The sequence below is a fragment of the Chlorocebus sabaeus genome, chromosome 12 (assembly GCF_047675955.1).
Source record: "Chlorocebus sabaeus isolate Y175 chromosome 12, mChlSab1.0.hap1, whole genome shotgun sequence".
NCBI classification, from domain to species: Eukaryota; Metazoa; Chordata; class Mammalia; order Primates; family Cercopithecidae; genus Chlorocebus; species Chlorocebus sabaeus.
In genome coordinates, this window is record NC_132915.1 from 68748013 (window position 1) to 68761083 (window position 13071).

Genomic DNA, 13071 nt, shown 5'->3' on the forward strand with positions numbered 1-13071 from the left:
CACTGCACTGAGCCTGTCGGAGGCTGAGGCTCAGCCCAGATTGTGTCCTTCCTCAGAGCAATTTATCTCAGGGACTTGTTGCCTGGTCCAGATCCTTGCTGTGCCTCCACCTCAGGGACCACTGTGGATGAGGGATCTGCCTCTTATTTCCCAGATCTTGGGCTTCACGTGCAACACAGTCCACTGCGTCTGCCCTAGCCAGCTCTGCATGACCCATGGCAGGGTGCCTGCTTGCCCTGCATTTGCATAGCTAGTAGGGCTTTTTGGCGACACAAGAAGGTCTTGCTCTAAGGCTTCTCATCAGGCCACTTCGAGGAAGTCTCTTCTGAGTCCTTCCAGCAACCTTGCAGGGTAGCAATAAAATTCTCATTTTATAGATGAGAAAACTGAAGCTCAGAGAGAAGCTGTTGGAAGGAACTTGTCCAGGCCCCATAACTGATAGGAGGTAGAACTGGGCTTGGGGCCTGTACTCTGCAGCACACCTCTTGCTCTGCTCTGCAGAGCCCATGGGTTCTCAGTCAGACTCCCACTCAGCCCCTCTCTGGCTCTGGGCTCCACGGTCATTTGCTTCTGCCTCCTCCGTCTTGCCCAGCACCATACAGTAGAAACACCCACTGTTTCCTCATGCACAGTCTGGAACCCATAGTTCCCTTTTCCTGAGGTTCCCCAGAGAATATTTTAGGAAGGCACTGAATGCACCCTTAGGCTGCATGCCCAAGGGCTGGGTGCTAAATGGATACTTGGCTGAAGCTGGGGGCACAGTGACTCATCAGTGACAGACCTCTGGGAAATAGCAGAAATCTGAAATCTTATTCAAACATTTACTTATTATTACCATTTTGTTCAATATTTAACTTGTCAGCTTTTAATTGTTTAACATGACAGTGCAGGTACGGTAACATTTCTGCACTCAGCATTTTTCTTGTGGCTGCACGTTTGCCATACTAAATAGAGGCTTGCTGTATTTAAATATTCAAAAGCTCTCAGTCATTAGTTTTGTCCATAAAACCAAACTTGCACAAGTACTTCTTATTGCTTATTTCATATTAATAACATGATTACATCTAGAATATTTACCTGTGTTTGAAAGTGGATATTCAGATATTAGTAGTAAACCGGAAAGTCACGGCATATGTCTCGGTGAAACTGACATTTCCCTGGTTGGGTTTCAGGATGACCTCTGATCACAAGCATGGGTCACAGGTCCAGGATCCATAGATGCCAGTGCAGCCCCAAGGCTTGGCTCCTTCACTCCATCAGCAGGTGGGCTCGTGCATCTGGTCACACCCCCCTCCCAAAAGAGCACCTAGGAATGGAATTGTCTCTGTGACAGCTTCTCATACTAGAAACTGGAATTAGGCGCAAGGCTGTTTTCTATCCTCTGTGCTCCACACAGGGCCTGGCATGCAACGAATGCTCTGTCAAAGCTGGCTGGTGGTTAGTAAGTGAGCATCAGTGAACACAGGGACTTTGAAGGGAAGCACTAGGACCCGTGGGGTCTCACTGTTTTGTTGTTTTCTCAGGAACCTTTTGGGGATGTGACAGAGAGGAAGCAGCTCCGGGCCAAGCTCCAGTGTAAGGACTTCAAGTGGTTCTTGGAGACTGTGTATCCAGAATTGCATGTGCCTGAGGACAGGCCTGGCTTCTTCGGGATGGTGAGTGAGGGTGGTGGGCCCATGGTAGGCAGGGAGTTCCCTGGCCTCTGGGTCTGATCTACAAATCCTGGGCAAGAAAGGCCCCATCATGGGGGTCACTGGCTCCCTCCACTCCCACCCACCTGCCCACCCCCCACCACCTTTTTATCCACTGCCCTTCTTTCTCCCTGTGAGTGCCTGGGCCTTAGGTGCAGAATGTCAGAGCTGGAAGCCATCTCAAAATTGACAACTATTTTGTAGATAAGGAAACTGAGGCTTATCTGGTGTTTCCATGTCCTAATTTTTATTAACACCTTATTGTATTACTTCTAGTCTCAATGACTGGACTAGTTAATAATTCCAAGTTTGGGAGTCTACAGAGGCAATAGTGAGTATAGGGGAGTCACTTCCGGTATTTCAAAAAACCTAAAACATGTTTTTGGGATGAGACCAGATAAAACGTCCAGTGTCTTTTGTTTTTGCTAGGAATGACACCAGCTTTGTGAGGTCTCCTCTGCTGTAATGTGTTGATCAAAAGTGCTCATGTTCCATTCTGGAAGTCTTTGATAAATACAAAGCAGGATATTCATGTGACATTCTATTTTCTTTATGAAAATATTCAAACATATGGAAATGCAGAGAGAATGGCATAATGAATACCATCCCTGAGATTCTAGAATTTTCAAGATCCTGCCTCTCTTGCTTTCTCTCTCCTCCGCTTCACCTCCACATTTTCCTCTTTTTTAAGCCAATCCCAGGCATTGTGTCATTTCTCTCCTCTGCATTTTATGCATTTTCATAACATTTGGACATTATCTTACAAAACTGTAGAAATGAACAAGAATTTCTTGGATCATTTAATGTCTAGTTCTAATTCATATTCCCCCAACTTTTCCAGTTTCTCTTTGAGTAGCTGGCTAATTCAAATTGGAATCCAAACAAGGTGCACACATTGCATGTGGCGGTTGTGTCTTGGCTCCTCAATCTCTTTTAATCTAAGGCAGTCATCTTCCTTTTTCTAGTTAATATCTTTAACTTGTTGAAAAAACAAGGTCAGTTACCTGTGGAGTGTCTCACTCTTGCAATTACTGTTTTTTTCTTTGTGGTGTCTTTAAGTTGTGCCTCTCTCCCCCATATTTCTTTAAGATAGAAGTGAGTTCTAAAGGTTTGATTAGAGTCAGGATCCACCTTTTTGGCAAGAACACTTCGTGGGTGATGTTATGTGTTCACGTTGTGTCCTATCAGGAGCATACGAAGTATGGTCATCTTTAGTGATAAGATTGACCAGTGGGGTTCACAGAATATCGCTCACCTGGACCAGTCATTATAAGACCCCCCATCAGATTCTGTCTCATGTTTTTAGTAGCCACTGATAACCATTGCCTAGACCCATTATTTCAAATGGAGTTGCCAAATGGTGATTTTTTCTCTTTCATTTCTTCCACATTTATTAGCTGAAATTTTTCTGTAAAGAACACTCCCTCATTAACTAAAGCAATTTGGTATATGTGAGTTTTAGAATTCATACAGAAAAGGCATGACAAATTCTTTTTTTTCTTGAGACCAAATCTTGCTCTTGTCCCCCAGGCTGGAGTGCAATGGTGCGATCTCAGCTCACTGCAACCTCCGCCTCCCGGGTTCAAGTGATTCTTCTGCCTCAGCCTCCTGAGTAGCTGGGATTATAGGCACCTGCCACCATGCCAGGCTAATTTTTTTTTTGTATTTTTAGCAGAGACGGGGTTTCACTATGTTGGCCAGGCTGGTCTCGAACTACTGACCTCAGGTGATCCGCCAGCCTCAGTTTCCCAAACTGTTGGGATTACAGGCATGAGCCACTGTGCCCGGCCAAGGCATGACAAATTCTTAAGTCTTTTCTTTATTTGCTTATTTTCAGAGTAAGAGTTGGTATTTTAGTTTCCTCCAGTTGTATCTAGTGGTTTTGTTGTTGTTGTTGTTGGCTCATTGTTTTTTGGCTTTTTCTCTTCTTGAGTGTCGTTGTAAACTAATGGGTGTTTAAATAGCCAGTGTGCTTCAATGAATTCATCTTTTTTTCTTTGTATTGTTTTTTGAGACAGGCTTCTATTCTGTCACCCAGGCTAGAGCACAGTGGCACCATTGTAGCTCACTGTAGCCTGGATCACTGCACTCAAGTGATCCTCCCACCTCAGCTTCTCAAGTAGCTGGGACTACAGGTGAGCACCACCACATCTGGCGAATTTTTTATTTTTATTTTTAGTAAAGACAAGGTCTTGCTATGTTGCCCAGGCTGGTCTTGAACTCCTGAGCTCAAGCATTTCTCCTGCCAAGCCTCCCAAAGTGCTGGTATTACAGGTGTGAGGCACTGTGCCCAGCCCAATTCATCTTTTAAAAAAAATATTTTAAAATTGTTTTTGGCCAGTGGCAGACCCTTTATTTTGGCTTCTGTGGTCTTTGACACCTTATAGTGGCGTTGATAGCCTCCTTGATTCTGGCCAAGTTGTCCCATTTGATTTTAAACATTTCCTGCCATTCCTCCCAGAAGCCCTGCTCCTTTGTTGGGTAACGGTATTGGGAGTCAGTCTGAATGCTGGTGGTGCCCGTTGCTATGCATTGTCATTGCCTCCAGACCATGCAGTTTAACAGAAATACAATGAGAGCCACAGTTGTAACTTAATTTTTTTTAGTAAACATATTTTTAAAAAGTAAAGTTAATGAAATGTTTAACTCAGTATATCCCAAATAATATCACTTCAATATATAATGAATATAAGTATTTGTTCATTGAGGCATTTTACATTCTTTTTTCATACTAAGCCTTGAAATCTGATGTGAATTTTGTACTTATAGCATATCTCAATTTGGATTAGTCACATTTCAAGTGTCCAGTAGCCACAGTGGCCAGTGGCTGCCACATGGAATAGCACAGCTCTAAATTTTTCTCATTGGGCAGAGAAAGGAAACTTGTATTTTTGAGAAACAGATCATGAGCTTATATTAATATCTGAAAATCCAATGTAGTCTTAAAAATTTTTCTTTGATAGCATACTCATATTTCTTTGTTCTTACCCTGAAAGTCTTGGTTTTAAACAATATTAACATAATTACTTATTTTCTTTATCCTAAAATATATTTAAAATAGTTTCAAGATAATTAATACAGTACTACAGCTTAAGAGTATTACACTGAATGAAGTTTGTAATTTCTTTGCAGCTCAATTTGTTTATAGAATATATTTCATAGGTAGTATTTTCAAACATACGATGCTCTAAAGTGATTTAAATTAATTGTTTTTTTTGTTTTTTTTGTTTTTTTTTTTTGGAGCCGGGGAACAGAGTCTTGCCTTGTTGCCCAGGCTGGAGTGCAGTGGTATCATCTCAGCTCACTGCAACCTCCACCTTCTGGGTCCAAGTGATTCTCCCACTTCGGCCTCCCAAGTAACTGGGACTACAGGCGCACGGCACCACACCTGGCTAATTTTTGTATTTTTAGTAGAGACGCGGTTTTGCCATATTGGCCAGGCTGGTCTGGAACTCCTGGCCTCAAGTGATCCACTTGCCTTCGCCTCCCAAAGTGCTAGGATCACAGGTGTGAGCCACTGAACCCAGCCTAAAATAATTGTTTCTCTGTGTCTATCACCTGCTTGATTTAGTTAGCTTAATTAATCTAGTTCGAGGTAACAACCCAGGTATATTTGAACTTGTGCAGCAGTAAGGCTGCCACTAATGAGAAAGGAAGAGAGAGGAGCTTTCAGGCCATGAAGAGTTTATCTCTCTGGTCCTCAGGCTTATCGACTTAAAATAGGGGTAAGGATTCTTGCCTACAGAACAAGGAAGCACTTTTTCTTTCTTTTTTTTTTTAAGAAACGGAGTCTTACTCTGTCACCCAGCCTAGAGTGCAGTGGCACGATCTCAGCTCACTGCAGGCTCCGCCTCCCGGGCTTACACCATTCTCCTGCCTCAGCCTCCTGAGTAGCTGGGACTACAGGCGCCCGCCACCACGCCCGGCTAATTTTTTGTATTTTTAGTGGAGACGGGGTTTCACTGTGTTAGCCAGGATGGTCTCAATCTCCTGACCTTGTGATCCACCCGCCTCGGCCTCCCAAAGTGCTGGGATTACAGGCATGAGCCACCGCGCCCAGCCAAGGAAGCACTTTTAAAGCTAGAAGGTGCTGTGCAGAAAAGACTCTTACCTTTGCATCTAGCTCTTGAAGCAGGCTCTCCTTTCATGCCAGGTAGCCTTCCCAAGCCTTGTGTGGCGTCTGTTAGTGTGTAAAAATCTGGACCGAAATGCCACATTTTTGTTTTATTTAGCTCCAGAACCAAGGACTGAAAGATTACTGCTTTGACTATAACCCTCCTGATGAAAACCAGATTGTGGGACACCAGGTCATTCTGTACGTCTGTCATGGGATGGGCCATAATCAGGTAGGTATGAGCCTCAAAAGAGGAGAAAGCTGTGTGTTTTGTTAAAAAAAAATTAAATATTTGAATCTTTTTCTTGTAAAAATAATATTTGGGAAATATAAAAAGTAGAAGCCTGGGGTGAATGGCCAGACTCAGAGAGACCACTGTTAAAATTAAAATGTGTTTTCTTCCCATCATTTTTTATACATGACACATAGAGATTATGTGTTGTAAATAGTTGTCATAATGTCTGTATGTTTTATATTCCATCATTTCCATTCCCTTCATCATACTTTTCTTATGTTATTAGACATCCTTTGAGAATATCATTCCTAGTGGCCTCTTGATATTTCATTTTGTACCTGTATTGCTGTTTAGTTAACTGGTTCTCTGCCTCCCTGTCTTTGCAATTATAAATAACTCTGCCTCTAACACCTTGGGTCAGATAGAAGGAAGGATAAAGTAACAGATCTGTGTTTCAGATGATTTCCTTATAATTAATTGTTAAGTGGAACGATAGGTTTAATACATAGGGCCACCTTGCAAGGTGGTGTTTAGTGACATTGCCTGAACTGGGGGCCCAGGTGTATCTGTCTGGTGAAGGGCTGTACTTCAGGCTGGGCAGGGGAGGTTCAGTCCTGGGGGAGTCTGAAGACCAGAAAAGGACCCCCAGTGCTGGAAAGCAGTTAACAGGACCCTTGGAGGATGCAGGAATGGAGAGAAGTGTTGGTTCTGGGCCTCTGAAGCTTTACCGTCCTAAGGAGTTATCAGACACTAGGAAACGAAGGGATGGAGATGCAAATGTTTTTCCCCCAATCTGGATTCACCCCAGTGCCACTTGAATGTGAAGCCTTCTTATGGTCAACAGTAAACTTTCTTAATTCCAACCCCTGCAACCTTAAATTGCTTAGGTTTTCAACACTGTTTAGAACAGCCTTCCTCAAAGCTGATGGTACCTGAGTGCTACCATCAGCATCATCTGGGAGCTTGGAAATGCACCTTTTCAGACTGATCCCAACCCTTCCGAATCCCAGACTCTTGTTTTAAGCAGCTTTTCAGGAGATAATGCTGTGAGCAGCCCTGCTCTGTGCACCTTAAAAACACCTACCTGTGTCAGAATTTTTGGAAGGGGCTGGTGGGGTAGGTGGGTGTCTTGTCAAAGATGCAGAACATGCAGCTTCCTAGGCCCCACCTCACACACAAGGAATCCTTATTCCGTCTCTGGGATGGGGCCAGCAATCAGCATTTTTAACAGGCACTGTAGGTAGTTCCTGGTACACTCAGGTAGGAAAACCGTTGTCTGGGAAGAACCAAGTTTTCCTGTTAGTGGTCACATTACCTACTTGTGCACAACATTTTACATTTTCTAAGAACTGTCAAATTGGGGGTTTGGGAGGAGAGACTGAGGAAAAGGAGAGGAAGTAGCTAGTCATGGTCACAGAGAGCCCTGAAGAGCTAGTGCTGGGATGGGTCCATTTCCCTTCCTCCCATCCCACACCAACACAGCATTCAGCACTGCAGGCAGGGGGTGACATGCACGAGCCCTGTCTCACTGTCTAGCAAGCCGGCCAGGCATGGGAAGGGCCATTTCCTCCATGCTCCTGAAGCACTGCAGTAGCGGTCCACTGAGGGCTGTGGGATGCGGGAGGAACCCATCACACAGGCTCGTGTTGGTGGTGACGCGGATACATGACCCCAGCCACACTCTCGTGATCCCAGGTTCTTGTCCAGTGATCTTTCCTCTTCCCATGTCAGTGGAATGTGTTGTGTTACATGTTGGCTACCCCATTTTTAGTTTTTCGAGTACACGTCCCAGAAAGAAATACGCTATAACACCCACCAGCCAGAGGGCTGCATTGCTGTGGAAGCAGGAATGGATATCCTTATCATGCATCTCTGCGAAGAAACTGCTCCAGAGAATCAGAAGTTCATCTTGCAGGAGGTAGGTGAACTCTCCTTCCTTCCTGCTGACGGTCCCTGGGCTATAAGGGAGAGTGTGAGAGTCAGACATTCTGTCTGGCATAGTCCTGGTGAGGATCAGGGATGTGGTCACGCATGGACAGGAGCTCTGCTCTGGAAGACCTGGAACCTCAGTCCCAGTGAGCCTGGGGCGTGGTAATGACAGGAGATTGGAGTCCCCTGGCACGCAGTGTCATAAGCACTACCTTCCTTCCTCGTTGTCCAGTCCCTTTCAGTCTTTTCCATTTCCCTTGCACCCCCATGAGCTGCAGGCACCGACATGGAAACAGCTTCTACAAATGCATTCAGAGATGAAAGGGCTTTAAACGAGTGAGCCAAATAGCCCAAGTGTAAGGATGTTAGCCAAAGTGTTATATCCAGATATAAGCCACCCCATCTCTCTCAGCCTTGTTTTTCCTGGGTCTAAAATAGGTACAATAGGCCAGGCACGGTGGCTCATGCCTGTAATCCCAGCACTTTGGGAGGCCAAGGCAGGTGGATCATCTGAAGCCAGGAGTTCGAGACCAGCCTGGCCAACGTGGCAAAACCGCATCTCTACTAAAAAACAAAACAAAAAATTAGCCAGGTGTGGTGGTACACCCCTATAGTCCCATCTACTTGGGAGGCTGAAGCAGGAGAATCACTTGAACCCGGAAGGCGGAGGTTACAGTGAGCGGAAATCATGCCACTGCACTGTAGCCCGGGACACAGAGCAAGATTCCATCTCAAAAAAAAAAAAAAAAAAAAAAAAAAAAAAAAAAAAGTGCAATAATAGCAGCCTTACTTTAGTGAGGATTAGATGCATAGCCAGAAATATTCTTTGGAAACTATAAAGCTCGATAGAGATTAGTTGTTACTTGTGGTATTATAACCAAGAAAACACCTCTGATGGAGTAGGCTCCCCGGCTAGTCACAGTTGATTTGAAACTGAGGGTTGCCTCAGACCTGAGGGTGCTAGCCCCGTCACACTTGCAGTCAGCTTGCATCAGGACCTGTAAATCGATCATACCCTTTGACTCACTAAAAAGCACATGAGGGAATAAATCCAAAGAAAATCATTTGAAAGAAAAAAGTTCATTGTTTTTTTAATTTCCCTAGGCAGCTTTCACTCCCAATATACTGCTTATAAATGGGTTTATTCTAAAGATGATTAACAGCTGGAATATGTTTTCCTGCAGAATAATGTTACTAGCAATGACATTTGCAGGCTGCCCAGAAAAGCCACACACCATAGTGTTATCTATTGGATATAGGAAAATAAGAAGGAAAAATACTTCTGCACACCCCAGAAGTCTCTGATCTTCTTGAATGTCCTCCTCTTCCCATCTTTCTCCCAACCATAGGCCATTATAAGCCCTCAAGGAATGGTAGTGGACACGAGAAACAATAAAATTAGTTTGACATAGCAAAAATTTTATCTTAAATTTCGGTGACCATTTAAGGAAAAGGGAGTTTGTTTAGGAGGCTGGGAAGAAGGATACTTAATTGGATTATTTATCTTTCTTCAGGACACTTAATACTTTGATTCATATGTGAAAAGGATACAGCTTGATTTATTATATTTCATCAGTCATGCCCTAAATATATATATAAAACAAATATATATTGAACAGAAACATTTGAATTCTGAAGGAAATATCCCCACTTATATTCACTAGACCATAATAGAAAGCTTGTTTTTAGTTCTTAGGGCTGGATCTTTTTTATTTTTATTTTTGAGATGGAGCCTTGCCCCACCAAGGCTGGAGTGCAGGGGTGCAATCTCGGCTCACTGCAACCTCCGCCTCCTGGGTTCAAGCGATTTTCCTGCCTCGGCCTCCCGGGTAGCTGGGACTACAGGCGCGTGCCACCACGCCCAGCTAATTTTTTGTGTTTTTAGCAGAGATGGAGTTTCGCCATGTTGGCCAGGCTAGTCTTGAACTCCTAGCCTCAAGTGATCCACCCGCCTCAGCCTCCCAAAGTGCTGCGATTACATACATGAGTCACCGTGCCCAGCTTTGTATTTTCTTATGTAGGCCTAAAAACCTCTGAAATGTCATTTCTTGGATTCTACAAAACATGAGTCTGGATTTTTTTGAATGAAAACACAAGTTCCATGTAGTGATATAAAACAGCACATCACAAAGGTTTTTCACCGATGTTGTTATTCACTCTGCCCGTTTGCTGCTCAGCCATGATTAAGTGCGTTGCATACTGCTTATAACAGAGAGGCAGAGGGAAAAGATAAACCCCAGGCCTGAGAGACAGACTTGCTGAGATAACTGAGTAAGGGCTGGCAGAAAGGAGAGAAGCAGGCGGTCATTAAAGAAAACCATCGTCTTTGGGGTTTGGGGATTGGCACGGGGCATATAACCCACTACTCACCCTGATGTGTGACAGGTGAGGAGTTCAGGCCATGTGGCTAAGTGACTGGCTTCCTCATCCAGCTGGTCTGTGGCTGAGCTGGGACTACAGCCAAGTTTCCACACTCTCTGTTTAAATACCTAAGAGAAAGAGATCACGCTGCATGGAATGAGTTGACCTAAGAGGAGCGAAAGAGATAAACAAAGGATCTTTGTTCCTGATTTCCCTGAAGGAAGGCAAGTGCAATAGGGAGATGTAGGACCGGTCTGACACATGCCAAGAGTAGCCAGCAGGTGGCACCATCGGTCCTGTGAGAGGCAAGCGGGACGCAGCCTGTGACAAGCCTGTGCTCTGGTGCTCCCATTCCCCGGGACAGTCCTGAGTTCCTGCGTTACACGGAAGACACTTACCCCTCAATAAAAATATTTCTAAAATGGTAAAAATCAGACCCTGATCTCTTTAGAACATGTTTTTAGGAAAAAGAGACTTTTCTGATGAACTTGCCTGTCATTCTGTTATCTTTTGTAGGATGGTTCTTTATTTCACGAACAGTCCAAGAAATGTGTCCAGGCTGCGAGGAAGGAGTCGAGTGACAGTTTCGTTCCACTCTTACGAGACTGCACCAACTCGGATCATCAGAAATGGTTCTTCAAGGAGCGCATGTTATGAAGCCTTGTGTATCAAGGAGCCCATTGAAGGAGACTGTGGAGCCAGGACTCTGCCCAACAGAGACTTAGCTAAGCAGTGACCAGAGCCCTCCAAAAACTAGGCTGCTCTGCTTTGAGGAGGGAATCATTTTGCCATTTGTAAAAGTTGTGTTCAATTTAGTAAAAATGTGAATAAGCTTTGTAATTATTTTGAAAACTTTTTAAATGTTCCAAAATACCCTATTTTCAAAGGGTAATCATAAGATGTTAACCCTTGGTATTTAGAAAATTAAAACCTTATAATATTTTTCTATCAAGATGTATATTTTACAGTCAAGCCTTTTACTCTCATTAGCAAAAGGTAAAGATTTTATTTTGATATTTACAAGAATTCCCAGGTAAGAAGATATCTGCATGGGTAGAAATCGGGTTCAAACAACGTACTTTGCATTAACTGGTAATATCTCAGCTGTGGGGTTAAAGTTTTCCCGGTATAGAGAGACTGACACTAGGAACACTGTATTGGTTTATTCAGGTCATTGAGATCTTCTAGATGTATTTTTAAAAGAATGCTTTTTGGTTATGTGTTGCTACCACGGTTAACACTCCATAATGTTCATGTCAGCCAAAGAGGACTAATCAAAGCTGAAATCTCAAAGAACAATTTGCTTTACTAAGCTAAGTAAACTTGAGAGCAGAACTTCTAACAATGCCTCACTGTAGTGTGGTTGGTTGCCTTTAGCAACTACCACTATGACTTTAAAACATGTTTATGCCTTTTTAAATTTTTATCATACAGTAGTGTCAGGGAGAAAGGTAATGTTCTATATGAAATTCCTTTTACAAGTTTGTTCATTAATGACATTTAGTAATTTAAATCAGCGTTCGACTTTGTGCTGCTGCAACTGCTGTGAAAATTTCTCTGAGTAATTCTGATTTGTGAATGATCCCAGATCAACCCTGAGATTTTGTAAACCTGATTAAGTCAATATGAATGATTAAAAAGATGTGAGAACACTGCAGATCTTTGTTTTTGTACTGTAAACCAAAAATAAAATTCTAGGGCCGGGTGCGGTGGCTCACGCCTATAATCCCAGCACTTTGGGAGGCGAAGGAGGGCAGATCACTTGAGGTCAGGAGTTTGAGACCAGCCTGGTCAACGTGGCGAAACCCCGTCTCTACTAAAAATACAAAAATTAGCTGGACGTGGTGGTGTGCACCTGTAATCCCAGCTACTCAGGAGGCTGAGGCAGGAGAAACACCTGAACCCAGGAGGCAGAGGTTGCAGTGAGCAGAGATCGCACCACTCTACTCCATCCTGGGCGACAGAGCCAGACTTTGTCTCAAAAAATAAAAAATAAAATTCTAGGGTCCCCCATCTGATTGAATGGACTCCTCTTTTGCCAAGAAGATCCCCCAAAACCCTGAAAAACTAGTTCAGGCCATGATGAGAAGGGGGCAGTATCCAGACAAGCCTCATTACCCTCTCCTCCCTTTGGAGTTTAAAACTGACCGGCATTCACGTTAAAACACAGCTCTTGGACTCGGGAAGGGGAACATCACACACTGGGGCCTATCATGGGGAGGGGGGGAGGGGGGAGGGATTGCATTGGGAGTTATACCTGATGTAAATGACGAGTTGATGGGTGCAGCACAGCAACATGGCACAAGTATACATATGTAACAAACCTGCACGTTGTGCACATGTACCCTACAACTTAAAGTATAATAATAAATAAATTAAAAATAAATAAATAAATAAATAAAAATTAAAAAAAATAAAACATAAATAAAAAAATAGCTAGTGTTTATTTAAAAAAAAACAAAAAACAAAAAACACAGCTCTTAAGATGGACCAGACTCTCTGTAGCAATACATACCAAATTCCAACCTGACTCTGGTATAACATCCTATGACCCTGAAGGAAATCCAAGTATTTTGTCCCAAAATATATTTCTTTAACATATTCTGAAATGGCCCTGCAAAGCTGTCTCTTGCCAGCGGGAGCGGGGCGGGGCTAGGGGGAGGGTGGGGGGTGAAATTTACATTCTGTAGAGAATCTCCTTCCCTAACTAGGTCTTTTCAGGAGAGTCTGACACTTTTTAA

At 43.5% G+C, this 13071-nt stretch overlaps 1 protein-coding gene across 2 annotated transcripts in view; it reads left to right on the forward strand.

Moving 5' to 3' along the window:
• The window catches only part of GALNT12 (polypeptide N-acetylgalactosaminyltransferase 12), a 42924-nt gene extending 30937 nt beyond the window's left edge, over positions 1–11987 (forward strand). For both annotated transcript variants that reach the window (XM_007968609.3, XM_007968610.2), the window contains exons 7-10: positions 1524–1655; positions 5924–6037; positions 7812–7958; positions 10847–11987. In XM_007968609.3, the coding sequence (XP_007966800.1) occupies positions 1524–1655; positions 5924–6037; positions 7812–7958; positions 10847–10987 (534 nt within the window). In that variant the 3' untranslated portion in view covers positions 10988–11987. The remainder of the gene's footprint in view (positions 1–1523; positions 1656–5923; positions 6038–7811; positions 7959–10846) is intronic.
• The last annotated feature ends 1084 nt before the right edge of the window (positions 11988–13071 follow it).